The following is a 17,881-nucleotide window of genomic DNA, read 5'->3' on the forward strand; positions in this document are numbered from 1 at the left end:
GAATCAGATTTCGCAGAGTGTCAACGTAACGTCCTAAGTGGAGTTTGGAACAAGCAATAGAGCTACAATATTTAACTCCATGTACGGGGTTCGGTTGAATAACAGGAATAAGCGGGCTTGAGGTGATTTCTTATGAAAAAAATAAAAAGAAACTATACGATAAAATCTTGTCGTATGACACTTGATATAATAATATCTGATTTCGAACTGATTGAAGATTCAAATATTTGACAGAAGATCAGTCTTCTTCTTAGATAGAAAGTGTTAAAAAAATCTAGATTCAAATTTGTTCACAAGATGCTTTGATCCTGGGAGAAATGCGTGTATTAGACCCATTTCTTCACTAGACATGTTCAAATTTATTTTCTTGAAAGTGAAAGCTTAAACGGCCAAATTTTATTCCATATTTTTTACTTTCTCGATTCTTCGAGTAGCTGGCATTGCTACAATACATGAACTATATCCTGCCCTTTGTAATCACTCTGACATTTAGGGTCACTTATTATACCTGTCCGAGCTAATGAGAAGACTCTGGTCTTGTAATAACCTGACCCGCACATACTAATTGTCGTTATAATATTCCGTCTTAGATTTCTTTCCCTTCGTATCGTAATTTTGCCTTTCGACGATTGGAAATGTCAGAATAACGATGGAAGAATTGCAATAGGATAGAAAGTATTTCATTCTTTCAGCCAAATTCAAATATACTAGACAAATTTTCAAATTCAATCTTTTCGAAATCTTGGGCGAAAATATGTCATTCTTTATTCTTTTCTTATTTTTTCATAAGAAAGCTTCTTACGTCCGCCTGTACATGTTATTCACTTGGATCCAGTATACGGTATACCTTTGTCATTCGAAGTATGCCACTTTATATAGCAAGTTACGAGGTCCACTGTTCTGTATCTCAGCCCTAGTCTTAGCTATATACCAGTTTGCTTGATCCTGTACAAATTTCTTCCTACCTATGAAAGCCGCATTCGTGTTTCTGACCCTTGTTCCTGATTTTGCAGTCGCAATAGATTTATCCTAGCATTCAATACTAATAGGTTATCTGACGCCGCATCAAGTTTATCCACGTGGTGCACTAATACATCGCAGGGTTGCATTGAGATTGTCGACAGTTCCATCGACATCAATTCACCGATACAAGCTGTGATCAATAAGAACTGTTACCAATAATACTTTCAATCGACAACAGCTTCCACTGACATTGATCGATATTTTTTTGCAAACCCTGTGTGACGGATCGGTATCAACAGGACGCCGACAGGTCGAGGCATCAACGCGGCGCAACACCTCCCGGGCGATCCGCTGGTACCAACCGCCAACACTAGAGGGCTACGACGACAACGAGTCTGTCTAACTCGCTAGCGGTCGAATATACGAGCGATTGATACAAATACCGCACCTAGCGAGACTCCTTCTACGTCTAAGGCAGGGACTACCGGGCATAGCCTTACTGACGAGTCCACCGGTAGTTCCGGGACGAAACGCACAACTCTCTTTTCATCCGCCACAACTGCTTCAGTCTGTATAGATCTAGCATAAGACAGCCAACCATTCATTTTTAATTCATTTTTTTGTACTAGTAAACGCAATCATTTTTTCGTATCTATAAAAATTTTCTTATAAAAGCTTTCACTTCTTGTCCTATGTATTACACCTTATTGTATTTTAAGAACGTAAGATATAGCACTAGAATTATGGAAAAATGTATTATTATATGGCCAATAGCCTATTTCGCTAAAAAAAAATTGTGCATTTTTTACTACTTCGATCTAGCTGACCGAAAGTGAACATAGTGTCCAATAATAATTGTTATTATTATAATTGATTATAGTGCATGCGTGGAATAAAAATTCTTGCTTTTGAAATTACCATACATATTCGTATCGATGCTTTATATTATTTCAGAACTGTATGAAAAGTTTAGTGTAAAGGAAACTTTTAATTCCCCTTATTTTCTCCTTCACAAAAGTTTACTTCGTACAAGCTGCAGCGCAACGCTCGTTGCCGTAAGGTGACTAGTATGACACTTCATTAAAAATGCATTCAACCTACCTACTTGATAGATCTACAGGGATAGATCAAAATTTGCCTGATGAAATTTTTGATCACAAGCTTATTATTAGAAATTTACCTGCACGCAAATTTATTTATTTAGATATTGTCACGCGCATAAACAGAATCGCGCTTATAATAGTAGCTTATAAAAGTATATTTTCAACGAAATACGAAAAGTACTATTTACTTTTTTCGGAGACTTTTCCAACGGATATGAACGATTTCTTTTCTGGATATATAAAGTTCGCATTACGTTTAAAAGAATCATTTATGAAAAATAGATTCGCTTGCCGTATGTAATCTGAATATAACATGATTTTTGCAACATGACATTTTTCTTGAACCTATCTCTCGCATTACGATAGTTGCGCGCTGGTTGAATATTAAATTAATGTCCACCTCGTCCATGGATTTTTTTTTTGCTAACATGTGCTGACTTTCGCTTTAATACAGCCACCACAGCGCATACTAACCTGCTGCACTAATCCTAATGTTTTATTAAATATTACTCGATGAAAGTTTTCTCTGAAAAAAATTGAATCTTTTTGAGCTTGTGTCCGCGCTCCACCAATTATTGTTCAAATTATTATACTATTATTATAACTACGATCTATATTCATTTTATTTATTCATATTGCTATCTGTTTAATGAAGATACTGTTTAAAATGCTGGCCTTCTGCAGCGATGCAAGCATTAAATCTAAAAGTGCGTTCAGACTATCGATATTTCGAATTTCTCAACATTCTCGTAAGTAAGAGATTCTCAGACGATCGATATAGTGTATATATATTGTCGATACAATGTTGTAGGATGTATTATTTATTTAAAATGGATTAAATAGGGAACGGTGGTTATTTAACGCGAACTAAATACAGTAATGTGCTATAACTAAGACAATTAAATAGTTAATTTACAACTCTCGTAACCACGGTTCCAACGCTCTCTTTCACGCGGACCACACTTTCTCACAGACTTCTCAACTAACGACGGACTGTTAATTCGTCTTTGTCCCTTAAGCATCCCTTTGTCTTTTCTCATAGCCCTATCACGTAGGCCTTTTTTCCGCGTAACCATTCGACCGAAGGACCCACGATACATTGATGGGCCTGTCAGCACTTAGGTTTTCTCGCGACATTGTTTATGGTTCACCCGATATTTCTTAGGCTATTTGTCCACGATACTACAATATTGTCTCGCTTTATGTGGAATTTCAATTTTGCATTGCTTTCTTCTTCATTGTTTCAATTCAATCATCTAAATAAAATTTGCTCACTTTTGTAACTGTGGTGAATTGGTTTATATCCGAATCCGTATGTATCTGTGAAATAGAAGTATTTTTTATCAAGTTTCCGTGAATATTCGAAATATTGACAATATTTCTCTTGACGTCAACCCGTCCTGTTAATGTTCGATGATATTTACAATATCGTATTGACAATACGTATTGATCCGTTTTACGTACGATAATGTTGAGAACCTTGAATTTTTGACAGAGAACACGTTTACATTGATCAGTTAAATCGTAGCTGTACATTGGTCTGGTAATATTTGTTGTTCTGCACCTATGGCTCGATCTCTCAGAATAAATGAGTGTAAATAAGTACGTGAAAAAAATGAGAACCTTTTTGATTGTTTGTAAGGATTTTCTTCAAAATGAAGCAAAAACGTGCAATTATCTAAAGAACATATTTTTTTTTTAATTTATCGGTCTCCTTACACGTCCCAGAAGTTTGACATTAAAATTGGGAACACCCTGTATATAGCAATATCAATAAAATTTAATGAAATTAAAGACAAGCCTGTAAATAATTTCAAAGGCACAAATAATGTTAGTATAATATATCTGATGATTTTAATAAAGAACTAAATAAATCAACGTATTTCTTCTTTATTGTATATTGAAGTACCTTTCTGTGCTCATAATTCGCAGTAATTAAATTTCAACATTCTGAAGTTTTTCTCATGCTTGTTTCTATGCTTCGTCATAATCCGAATGGATGCACAAAATGTCGCCGGTAGCTGGCGTACGAGGATACTAAAAATCAGTATGTATGGCGACGCTGTATCTCACGAGAATCGTCGCCTGACCGCTTCCATCGGCGACAATATACAATCAGTATCCATCATACACGTATTGCGATACATATGTCATGTTTATGTGCGAAATAAAGGATTATCCTGCATACGTAGAAATATACCAGCAATGAGTTTACTTATATGGAAATACTTCATCTGAATTCCGAGTGAGAGTTATTTTCTGCTTTACATGATCAAAACCTCTTTGTAATCAAGTAGTGTTTGAAACATATACGTCATTTTTATATTTTTACAAAATATCATATTTACGCGTTTTTTTCTGACAATGTTATCCGTATCATTCACATTGTTGAAAATCTGTTACTCTATGATATTTATATTGTTTTAATCATCCAAAGAAATCTAGTAACATGAGTCAGACACATTACAGACAATCAGACAAAGGTCGTACGAAGAATGACATCCTCTAAAAACAGTCAAATCAAAATATCTGTACGTAAAAAAATTACCAAAAGATTGTTAGACAAAATCCGCGTTGAGTATGTCTGTACGAAATGATGTGATGACATGTCACTTATATGAAAGTATATCTCAACTATTCACTTGATGCCCGTGTTTTACAGATATGTATATTCAACAATTTCAGTGAATCCTTTGATTAAATTTTATAATAACGATAAAATGTTAGTTTCCATAGGATTTTAATTAATCACAGGTTTATATGTTTTCAGCACATCAACGGATGCGCACGGTCACCAACTATTTTTTAGTTAACCTTTCCGTGGCTGACCTGATGATGTCATTACTTAACTGTGTTTTCAACTTCATTTTTCTACTGAATTCTGACTGGCCATTTGGCGTGGCATACTGCACTATCAACAACTTTGTAGCGCATGTCACGGTCTCTTCAAGTGTCCTCACTCTTGTCACCATTTCCTTCGATAGGTAAGTTTCGATCGACAAAGTTATCCAGTAGTTGAATTTATTATTATTTGTGACATTCTTCCTATGCATGAACTTATGCAGATACGCCATTTGTTTCTTGAGAATTAAATATTAATCGTACGCCTATGTAATGAAATTAAGGAATTAGTAAATAGTGGAATTGGCCAGTTTGGCTTCTGAGAGATTCGTATGTCATTACATTAAAATATCGACTATTATTAACAATTTCTCGATAATTATGTGGTCGATCGATTCCAGATTTCACATAAGGATTACTTGTACCCCAAGTTAGTTTTGCTCGAAATTTGAGAGTAGTCTTGAATTTCCAGCTGTACCCCGTGAAGCTGAACAAATTTAAAGAAGTCATAATTCCTTTTGAAATCCTAACGTCGTCCAAACTTTTCAACTTGTATATAAATGCATATGTATGTATATTTGATCACAATGATTAATCTGCATATAATTTAAATAGTATTACGAAGACAATGATTTTATGTGTGAATTATAAACGTGTCCAGAAATAAATTATGAGAGCAATTTACGTAAATCGAACAATAGTCTCTCTGTCAGATGCAAAGATTTGATTACGTACCATTTGCATTCTCCTCTCAAATTTTAATTATTTTCTTAGCGTAGCGGTTCCACCTCTGCAGAATGATTAAAATTGAAATATGTTAGAAATTATTTTAGAAGCTGTTAACGTACCAGAAAGATTTTATAACCCTGTCAACGAAAATAATAGGAAATGAAAGGAGGGGGCAGATGCAATTTCATTTCCAAAGAGGAGAAAACGTGCCTACCCTCTCTTCCTCTTCCGTTATGGGATATACTTACATGTCCTGGATCAAGATGAGAAAAACAATGTATTTGACAAGTTTCAATATTTAACTGAAACAAGTACTATTGTAATGTTAATTATTATTCAAGATTATAAATTACCCGTTATTCATTGCTTTTTATGTTTTCCTTTCTGAGAAAAAGCCACACCATGTTAATATTCGTTTCGAAATCAAACATATAATTTTTATTTTTTTCTATTTGGTCAATACATTGCTATGCTGCAAATACTGCATACTTAGCTATGGAACAAAATTTAGGGCGATAATTAAAATTATATTTTGAAGCAATTAGGGTGTACAGGGATTAGAAAGGGACATCCTGTACAATACTAACAATTGTCTTACAATCTCTAACTATTTTAGCTCGGACAAGTTTTAAATTTATCTCTACGGATGCCGGCTGAATCGAAGAAACAATTATTACCCGTGCTGGCACGTAGCTATCGACATTTCAGAATCTGGAATTATTGATTGCACGCGTCTTTCTATCTCAGATTGTTTGTGTGTGTTGGCGATTCTTCGTGAAAAAGTTTCAAGCGCGCACTTATATTTATAACGATACAAATTAATATCTTTCAGAAAATAAGGAAGATTTTTTCAATGTTTTTTTATGATTTAGACATATTGCTACAATTAAGATGATCTACAAACAGAATGCAGTTACAGTGATTGCACTTGGTTGACTCGTTTTTAGCTGTAAGATGAAAGTATAATTAATATATTCATTCATTGTAAGTTTGGCGAGAATAACTTACTCTTCGCTATTGAAAAGAAGTGGCCGACTTTTATCAACGTATATTTATACGTATCTTATATATGTTGGATGAAGGTACAACAGATCTTTTTACCAAAATATCACGTATATTATACAGATCTGCTGAAATTTCATTATGCTAATGAGACATAGCTATGATGTAAATTCTGGAAATTAATATATAGAGTAAAACCTGGAATCGATCCGATAATGTATATGGAAGTTGCAAGATACATATTCCGGCAAGGACCACATGGCACTTCGGATGAAAGAAGGAGGCATTGGAAAATGATATACTATGTAACTTATGCGAAGAAACAGAGGGGTGTTTGAGACATTTATTATATACCTATGGAAAAATCGATAGAGAATAGGCAAAGCAAGCGCATTAGCAAGTACATTAGAGAGTTGAGGGGACGGGATGGAAATAAAATGGATTAGAGAAATAGAAAGACTGAGAAAATAAGTGAGCAATAGATAGATAAAATTCGGATCGAAAAGAAACACAAAGCAATATACGGCAATAGGTATGCACTACGATGCAATATAGTTTAAAGGGGGACGATGCAATCGTCAAATTCGTTAGTGTTCACAAGTAAGTGAGATGATTGAATTTAATTATAGGTATTCTGATAGCCAAGCCATCCAACCACATCCTCGTCATTCTTCGATTTCCTAACCGGCCTTTCTACTTTTCTTCTCCAATCTCTCGATATTTTTCACATGGCTTTACGCGACCCTTAACCGATACTACCCTATCTTCTTGTAGCTTCTTTCACCTTCTACGTTTCCTGTTCTTCCTTCCTTTCACTTCCACCTGGCCACTTAACTGACAACTGCTAACTTGATTTTAGTTAGGCCTTATTAACCAGGCTTATAAGAATCAGGTTGCTTTCACTTTTTGCTTTCTCTGAATTTTCTGTGTTCTAGCTCTCCTCTGTTACGTCAGCTAGTTCTTTTCGTTTTACTTCGGTCTTCATTTTCTGTCTTTTAAAGGATTTGTCTCTTCGCCCGCGCAGACAGTATGTAATTGATTTCCACTAACTAACTTTGTTTCGTCGTTCCATTGTTTACGCGTACTTGTATACGACTTTAATTATGCAGCTTAAGATGAAAAGATAGATTTTGACCTACTTTCTCTATCAGTGTCACCTCAATGTAAAAGTAGTATCTGGCACTATTCACGAAGCAGTAAGTGGTAAGTAGCTCGCGATCAAATTTTTTTATGAATATATTACGTGCATTGTACGAAACATTTTGAAATTTCGTTAGCACCGTAATGAGACACGCTGCGATTATGATAGTATAATTTGAAACCAATCCAAATATGTATATAAAAGTTACAAGCAGTTAATGAAAAATTAGTATACAGCATAAATAGTAGTCTTAAACGTACAATTAGAACTAAAGATGATCTTATTAAATATTGTGGCTTTTTAATGTGGCGAATAATTGATTATTCAAATATTCTGATGACGTTCGCGAAGCATATGCTTCCAATAAATATCTTCTAATTTCTATGTACATTTTCAAATTCAAAATGTAATCACGATAGTCGTGTCTCGCTACAAAGTTAATAAAATTTCAAAATGTTTCGTATAATGCTGAATAAAAATCTTTCCGGAAGTGTTCCATTCAAATACGTTTCTTAGCCATGATGTATTATGTTGTTATACTTGAAAGAGCAAGCTGAAGCATTTTCATATTCGCGGGCATTTCATATTCGCGGACGAGATATCCTGTGACAAAACGTTCACACGATACTATATGCGAGACATATCGTGTCGATTTTTCATTATCTATAATTAAATGTCGGTAAAAAGTAGGACAGACTGTTTTTGTACATCTACAAATGATAATAATGCATCATATGAATATCTTGTTTGTAAATACAGAAAGGGTAAGGTTAGCTAACAAACAAATTTATAGCTTGGATGTGAAGATAATGGAAATCAGGTTTGAAAAAGTATTTAAGTCGCTGATAAATATAAAAGGACCACCACAATAGAATTACAAATTTATAGGAAACATATCATAGATATTTGCGAGAAAATGGAAAAAATTTTTTAATTTCGAAATATCAATAATTGTATGAGTTATTGAAGCGTTTCAGATTGTTTGCCAATAAAAAGGATATTTCTTTGTCTGATGAAGATGTTTTTTTTCTGTGTTTCTGTGAATAAAATCGTTTATATCTACATTTAATTTTTTCACTGTTCTAGTCTTTCAAAAAATTTGAAAGAATTCTGGGATATTCGTCGAAGTATTCGCTATATTATACTGTCAGTTTTTAAGTCGACCGTTTAAAAGGTTTCTTAGCAAAAATTAAGATTTTCTTAAAAATAATAATCAATAAACAAATTAAATCTGTGGTGTAATTATCTTTGGATAAAATTATTTTCTGTATTTTCTTTCCAGCACATTCGAAAGCTATCAAACACAAATTTTTTTATAATCAATCCGAATAATATAACAACCAGGCTAGCCATTATATGTACATATGTATAATTACTACTAGCGACTACTAGTACAACATAAAACTGGCACATAAAAGTGACACATGAAAACGACAGATCTCCGTTAATGATAAGCGATGGTTATGAATAATAGCAAAGTTTATAAATCCTGTGATTGTCTGTTGCAGATATATGGCCATTATGAGACCTCTGAAACATCATATGTCTCGGAAAAAGACGATAATGATTGTTTTTCTAATATGGGTCATCTCTTCAACTTTGGCTGTACCATGTTTGTTATATTCAACAACAGAGTCTAGAAGGTAGTATTTTTAAATTATTTATATATGTTCATTTAGATAATTAATTACGCAATTAGTAAAATAGAAATGATTAAAAAATAAATCAACGAAATTGTCGTTGTAAGATCTTTAAAATGATGCATCAATATATTTTATTTATTACATATATATGCTGAAATATTCGCAGCAAGAAACCACACTAAAATCTCCAAAGTTCCTAACAAAGACCCCTTGTATCTGTTTCAAGAGGCAGTGTGTAACACACAGTACTTCAGGCAAGAACAAAACCAACATCTGTGCTTCCTATTCCAACCAAGTTCCTTTCTAAAAAATCGTTAAATATATGTAAGCTCGATATTTCAGAAACTAATTGAAATCGATCGTACATATATCGTATATATATGGTAAAAGGTTAATGAATTCAGAATGTCTTCAGAAGCACTACCAGATGAGAACCGAAGTTTTGTTCCAAGAAACGAACTTAGCCTTCGTTCCACGGAAGATAATAATATAAAAGGATTCGTTAAGCGATAAAGGACTGTCCTGAGTCTAGAGTTACCACGGGCATACTATTAGGTTGTCCGAAAAGTTTCTTTCGTTTCATACGGTGATAATAGATGAACAACAATTTCTGTTCTATATTATTTTATTGAATTAGGTATGATCGATTTCGTTATATCTCTATTATCGTGTTCGTGTATAATTCAATAAACTAATATAAAATAAACAACATTTTGCGTCTATTATTTCCTTATAAAACGAAAGAAACTTTTCGGACAACGCTATATTACCAAAGTTTTTGACACAGACCCTCCGTATCTATTTCAAGAGACAGTGTTTAACACACGACACTTCAGACCAGAACAAGACCACCATCCGTGCTTCTTATCCCAATGAAGCTTCTCCGTATTATTGTACCATCGACTTGTTATCCTTTTCTGACACCTTTCCTGGTGTCCTTTTCTATGTCGTTGTGCAATATCCAATTAAGACACGATATATATTTCGGAACGATATAAGAAACACAAGTGTTGAATTCTGAAGTCTTTTATAACGCAGAGCGCGGTATTGGAACTAAAAAGAGTGTTGGACAATAAGGTCCCATAATAAATTATGTTTTAAGTAAAGTAGGATTTTCTATGAAATGTGCTGGTAACATGATCCTTTGAAATTGGACTGAAAGTTGTGCACACACGTATTATGCCGGACAATAATTATGCCGTTTCTCGTAGAAAACAGTAAGCTGTACAGTAACGCAAAATAATAGATAAGTATGATACTATTAGGATCTCTCGAGGATTTTTAAAGTTTAAGCATCGAAGTGTTGCGGTTGGTTTATATTCCCGATGCCTTCGCGTGTCGCTGAGAAAGCAATTGTCTACACGTGGCTAAGCACATGACACTTTGTAGAAAATGTCTCGAAGACGTTCAATATTTTTTCTCCTTCCCACTGTTCCATCATTCCGAGGACAAGAGACGTTTGGGTAGTCGGTTAAAGATATACAAGAAGTACATGATAGAAGAAACTTTTCTCCAAGTCATATTCTCTTACAATGTTTCAAGACAACGAATGTCTTTTAACGTGATCCATATATTTCAACTTCGTAGTATCTAACATCAGATCATATTTGACCTCGAAATAAGCTTGATCTGAGAGATATAAGTTAAATCAATCAGGAAGAATCAATAAACGAATTAAAAAATTATTACTACTTATTGTACAAATAAAGAATCATATATATAATATTATCAGAATCAGAATATATATAAATGCAGAGATAGTGTTATGTTCGAATAATAATGTCACTGTATTTAAGAAGCCAACAAGCTGAAGAGAGATAGCAGCCTGCAATTCCCACAAAATTTCATTTCTTGCTGCAGATAATGTAAATAATATTAGAGGAGGATATTTATCGCGAGTAATCAACCACTGTAGCATGAAAGCATGAAAGAATGTAATTAAGTGTTGAACATCTATGTCATCAGAAATGGATGAAATAGTTTAATATCCTATATACAGTGCTATTAAGTACTTGTATGATTACCGAGAGTCGTCATTTGAACGTCTAATTTAGTTCGAATAGAATAATTTCTCCAAATAATATTCTCGTTGATCCTAAATTTCTTAGTGTGAGTACAAGATTATTTAAGTCATATTATAACAGGTCGATGAATTACATCTATCAAGTTAAAAATATATGATAACATTTAAACTAATATCGGCGGCTTCAAACAATTCTGAAAACTAATAATTTGAGAAAGAACTTCAATTGTTATATATGCTCAGTCAAACAGTAGAATTTTATTCTACAAAATTCTTTTATACGACAAACTAGGGAGATATTAAGTATTCTATTTCCCGTAGCTCACTCTGTATATAGAGTAGTCGATAATAAAAGAACGTTTCTACAAACAAGAATAAGATAAACCGGAAAGATAAAAGAGCTACGTTCGAAGTTTTTTTTATTATACTTATTGATAGGTACCTACTTAAAAATTAAGAGAAATATTCCTGAGATCGAGCACTTTTATAAACAAAGATAAAATAAAGGCGAACATAAGACAAACATACAAAATATGCATTAAAGATTTCGTTTATTACTTAATAGCCTTAAATCTCTGATACTGAGCAATCATTACTACATAAACGAATGTAGGGCAGCTAAGGCGACGATTTCAGTTGATCGTTAAACCCAACGATAGATGCTTAGAAGCTTATGCAAGTCGTAGAGAAGGAATCTATGCCATTCTACGCCATTAAAAGGCCCCACAGTTTACAAAAGATATAGCAGATTTATACTTCATGAAATTCCGAGTATAGAAATTTAATGTTCCTTCTAGTACGTGAAGTTGCCTCCATAGAAGTAATTGGAAGAGTAAGGCAACAAACGCAACGGATTCTATACAGATAAAACGCTGAAAAATAGCTTTGACACAACGTAATATTAACATAGACATGCTCATACACAAGAGTTAAACTAGACATACAGATGGTAAAAAGTGCAAACGCTCGTAAACGTTTTTTAAACACAAGGATAAACACTATCCATTTTCATACTCTTGCTTAAAGGCGACCTTCCAGATGCCGTAACTTCTTTTTGGTTAGAATAATGTTAGAAGGACAAAGCCAGTTCGACAATAAAAATAAAATATCAGCGTGATAATTTAAATTTACTTCAGAGCAAAGTGAAAGCAGAAGACAAGGGTGAAAAAGTGTAAACGCATATTAGGGAAATAAAGTACAAGTAAAAAATAGATTGGTAATAGATGAAAGAATGGATGAATGAAGGAATGAATGAATGGACAAATGAAGGAGTGAATGATTGGACGAATGAAGGAATGAATAAATGGTCGAATGAAGGAGTGAATGAATAGACGAATGAAGGAGTGAGTTACCGGACAAATGAAGGAACGAATGAATGGATGGATGAAATGAAATGGGAAGAATGTCTATATAAAGAGATTTAAAGAGAAAGAGAAGTGATAACGAAAGAATCCATATATACTTATGCTATTGTAGTTACTTATTTAATTTCATTTCGTGCTTGTTTGCATCTGAATTTTAGTTAGGATCAAATATTGTGTGCATTATATGTATAATGTATATGTATACACGATCTTTGTTGTCTTATTCTACTTAGTGATTAATTATATAAGCAAATTCGTGAACTAAGGGAGACATTAATTGACTTCGCTCAGAGTTTCATAAGATAAGTTTTGATATTCCGGATGTTGATTTTACGGATCTGTATAAATAAGCAGATCTAATATACGATCTGCGATGTATCATCTGTATCCTCCTATTGTTTGTCAAAAACATTTTTTGAATAATAAAATTTCATAAAATTAAATACATTATACATATATATGTCGGAGATGAAAGAACACCGGAGCCTTTGGAATTTTGGATAATCCCGCAACATTGTAACCTAGAGCCTACTATAGCTGTAATTGAACAATTGTAGTTATTCAATCCGATTGTAATTGTTCGAGAGTTGTGATAATGAGCTTGGGCTCGAGGCGACAGTCAGTCGCCGAACGTAGCCGCGGTCACGGGATGAACGCTTTGTCTAACAAAGGTATGGAGTAATTCTATAGCTCTCCTTAAAAGAAATATTCGTGGCGACACGCGACAGTAAACATTCCAACGGTTTCTGTCCCGTGGCTCGCCACACGCAGACCCTATTCTTCGAGTAAGATGATTGCCAGATGTCGATGCGTCTCCGCAGTACATGTTCGGCTAGCTCGAGGGCCCGTTATAAATCTTAAGATTTAGTCAACTAAAGTCCTTCAAACAGACAAACAGTCTTTGTCCCAACTACGGGAAAATAGGGGAGACCTATTTTTCAACGAGCGGCGTCTCCCACTAGCAACTTTCCCTCGAGGGCGGCTAGCATCTTTTTCTAACCACCGATATGGAGATTGACCAATTAGCAGCAACGCCAATTTCCCTTACTTTCTGAACGAAGGCTTTTCTCGACGAATCCGATGATCTCGTATCCTTAGACACACCCCGTTATAGTTTTCCTGTGTGGCATCATCGGGACGGGAAAGGCATTCTCGCTCGCGATCTCATTGATGAAAGGAGTAACCCTTTATGACCAGTGAACGTTACGCGTCCGACTTAGATTTTGTGAGTACGTTCATCTATCATCCCGTCGACCGCGGATTCGTTATTGAACCTAGGATCATTGTCATTAGTTTCTCGAGTACCTAACTACCACGGTTACTTGTCCGATTCTATAATAATCGTATTTGCACTAGTCAATGTCTTCTCTATTGCATAACGACAACGTGTAACCCAAACGAAGATTCGTTTCACGCCCCTAACCCTAATTCTAATGTAAACCCGACATATATATATGTCGGAGATGAAATGAAAAGCCGGAGCCTTCCCTATGCAATTTTGAGGAAGCCTTTTAATGCTTTAGTTTAGATTTTATTGTAACTGTAATTAAGTAATTGTCATCTGTAATTGTTTGACATTTGTGAAAAGTGAAAGTGGGTTCGAGGTGACAACTGGTCGCTGAACGTAGCCACGGTCACGGGATAAACGTTTTGCTTCATGAAGACAGAAATTGCCTAGTATCGGCGTTTGGATCTTTCTCGATGTTTCCAAAGAGTATACAACAAACTTTTGACAGATATTGCTTAGCAACAACGTTTGGAACCTTCTCGATGTTTCCAGCGAGAACATAACAAACAAATGCAGTCGTATAACGAAAAAGATTTTAATCAGATATTCATTCGTGAGATTGCCTTGGAAAGTGATACATCGAGTAATTTACCGAGTGATTCAGCAAACGTATTTTTGTGTTATAAAATTGTTTAAAGTTTTCCCGTTGACCGTGGATTCGTTTGAACCCCGAATCTTTGTTTAAAGCATAAATTAAATTTAATATTTGTAAATTTATCAATCGTTAATTTTCATTATTCGTTAAATTAGTAATTCGTAAGATATATTATTCGTTCCTATTATTGTTCGATAAAACTTATTATTCTTTAATATAATTACTAATTAATTTATCATTTGTTAATTAATCATATCATTTACAAAAAAAATTCATTATTCATAATATTTTGTAAAACCCTGTTTGTTCGTGTAAATATATTCTCTGTTTTGTAAAACGATGGCTAATTCAAATGAAGAAACATTTCGTAATACAAATTCTAATGACAACCCGACATATATATATAAAAGTTATTATAAAAGTGTCATCTTTTTGTAATGTCAAATGTACTGTTTAATTATAGGTATTCGAATGGCAAGACTAGGATTTCGTGTTACCTGGTTTGGCCAGACGGAACTTATTTGTTCAGCAGAATGGAATACTCGTAAGTGTAGTATGTATTAATCATTACAATCTTGTGCATTAAATTACGTTTCTAAGATATATAGATATAGCAGCACCATTCTTTAGACTTTTCGGTACAAGCAGTGACTACAAACGTTCATAAATCAGCACTTGTAAGATCTCACGAGGCTGTAATCATTTATTATTGAATATGCAATGAATTCGACGAGTGATTAAATAGTCAAGTATACGTAAGCTTGCGTAACTGATTGTAGCCTTTTCTTAGGTCCCAAGCAGCATGACAGTTACTCAAGTTATAACGTTCTGAAAAATTGTATTATAATATTCCTTCATTTTGCAAGATTTCCTCCGCCACTCAAGAAGTGCGACTCGTTGTCAGTCAGCCGTTGAATTTATCATGCTTTCCCGGTTGTATTGTAGCATAGCTGCAATGGAACTCATTCGGGGAACGTACGGAAAACAATTTGATTCTTCGAGCTGGTTCTTCAATATTCATGGATTGTGATTTAGTACAACAATTCATTTAAACAGAATTAATGGATTCTTGTGACACATACATCGACGTGCGTTATGAGAAATAGCACGAGTCATTTGTTTTACGGAGGGTAGAGCACTTTGGTATCTTCTTTGCGTGAATCCATAGCCAGTGTAGTCTACCACCTTCATCGATTCAAAAAAGACTGAAATCATGTTAATCATAATAATGTGTCGACCAATGTAAACCCAGCCAAACGTATATTGACATAGTCTAAAACAAAAAATAGTTTAAAATCATCGGCAGCGTACCTAACAAACGTTTAACCTGGAAGCCTCCAAGAACTAAGAAAAGCTGCAAACTGAGCATCTTCCGACTTCTCAGCTCAACAATCATCGACTTTCTGTTTGGCTAAAGCTGGAAGAGGAGCCGGTCAGACGCAATATTGGATATCTCTTTGGCTAAAGGAATGAGGAAAGGAAGAAAAGAGGAATACAAAGGAAGCTATCTGCTGTAGTCTACGACCCTTCAATTGGACGAAGAGGATATCATCATCTAGTTAACACCAAAGGATAACATCATCTAAGCTAACAATAAGTAGTGTAGCTCAAACATTTGCCTATTCATTCTTTCTCCACCGATTCATCAAGCTTGGGCTTTATTTAAATAAAATATTTGGAAAGTGATTATTTAAATAATATATCATCATATTTAGTTAGATGTTATCTTTAAATAATTATGCGTTACTTTACTTGGGTAAACACGCGATGTTTCTTCGTGGATACGCGATTTACCGTTTGATTTTTTTATTAAAATTCACATTTGTCGGTGGGAAATTAACCCAGCTGGAGAATCGTCGTGTGAACGCTTCGATTGTTATAGACGTATCTATCACGCACCTATCTCGATCTTCTCCAAAGAGGAGATAGTTATTTGCTTTTCATATTCATTCATTTCTCCTACAAGTGCTACGTATTACATATTTGCTACCAATAATAACTAGTAACAGAGTTGTGCAGAGCAATTTTTAAACGAGGTAAAAGTGTCGATTTCGCAGATAAATAGTTAATATATAATAACATAAGTATAATATATAATAGATAATATAATTTGGATAAATTCCACGTTAACCGACCTCACGTAATTTCATTCCATTAATTTATTTTTATTATCTATTTCTTATTATCTATTTAAGGCAACAAATTTGAATAAGTAAACGTTTCGAATTACCATGTTGTTAAAATCATTTTATTCTCCTGATCGTTCGATGGCTTTATAATTTTGACTCGCTTGAACGTTAAAGTTAAAACTGACTGCAGTGTTCAGATATAATTGATCGATGACAGCATTGAATTGACCCACTACTAAAAAGAAGCTACTATGCGAACATTTTTCGTTCTCTCGCATTCACATTCCATTGTGCAGTATTGTGGAGAAGTAATAAAACTTGTGCAATATCGCAAAGTATATTCGGACGATTCCTGTCAGTGTTATGGAATTTCCCCGGGGTTTGGATTTTATATAACTACGTGTATTGCACCACGCGACTCTTTTAATTAATTCTTAGAAAATGCTGGATTTATATCACGTTTTCAGTTTTTCACGAAGATCGCGAAAAATTCCGTAAATATTGTAACAAACGATGAATACATACGATCAGCCGCAAAAGTCTACATGTCTATCGAATTTTGCGTATCTTGCGACTTATCAAAGAAAAACGCGCTTTGACACAATGTTATTTGTACTTACATATCGATACAATTATTATTTGTGTATTTTTGATACCTACGCCTTAGATACTATTCACACGTCATAATTTGCGAGCTGTTATCGATAGTATTGATTTGATATCGATCCGATCACTAATTTCAAAGATTTGCCTATAAGTAACCTGTAGTAGTTGTAAAAAATAAGCTTAAACCCTTAATTATAGGGTGCAACAGTTCATATATCTAAATATCATGAAATTATTTTAGTATTTTCAATGAAGTATTTATTTTGTTACAGTTATAACATCGTATTTTTGAGCGTAACGTATTTAGTACCTATGGCGTTGATGGCAATATGTTATACTCTAATGGGCCGAAAACTCTGGGGCTCAAAATCCATAGGAGAGCTAACGTATTACCAAAAGAAATCAATAAAATCTAAACGGAAGGTAAGAACTGTAAAGTATATATAATCGATGA

General features: G+C 34.1%; 1 protein-coding gene across 3 annotated transcripts in view; it reads left to right on the top strand.

The window, feature by feature from the left end:
- Nucleotides 1-17,881, top strand: part of LOC126866853 (tachykinin-like peptides receptor 86C) — a 47,809-nt gene that overhangs the window by 22,641 nt on the left and 7,287 nt on the right. For all 3 annotated transcript variants that reach the window (XM_050620837.1, XM_050620835.1, XM_050620836.1), the window contains 4 exons: nt 4,837-5,050; nt 9,288-9,422; nt 15,156-15,236; nt 17,700-17,850. In XM_050620837.1, the coding sequence (XP_050476794.1) occupies nt 4,837-5,050; nt 9,288-9,422; nt 15,156-15,236; nt 17,700-17,850 (581 nt within the window). The remainder of the gene's footprint in view (nt 1-4,836; nt 5,051-9,287; nt 9,423-15,155; nt 15,237-17,699; nt 17,851-17,881) is intronic.

The sequence above is a fragment of the Bombus huntii genome, chromosome 6 (genome assembly GCF_024542735.1).
Source record: "Bombus huntii isolate Logan2020A chromosome 6, iyBomHunt1.1, whole genome shotgun sequence".
NCBI classification, from domain to species: Eukaryota; Metazoa; Arthropoda; class Insecta; order Hymenoptera; family Apidae; genus Bombus; species Bombus huntii.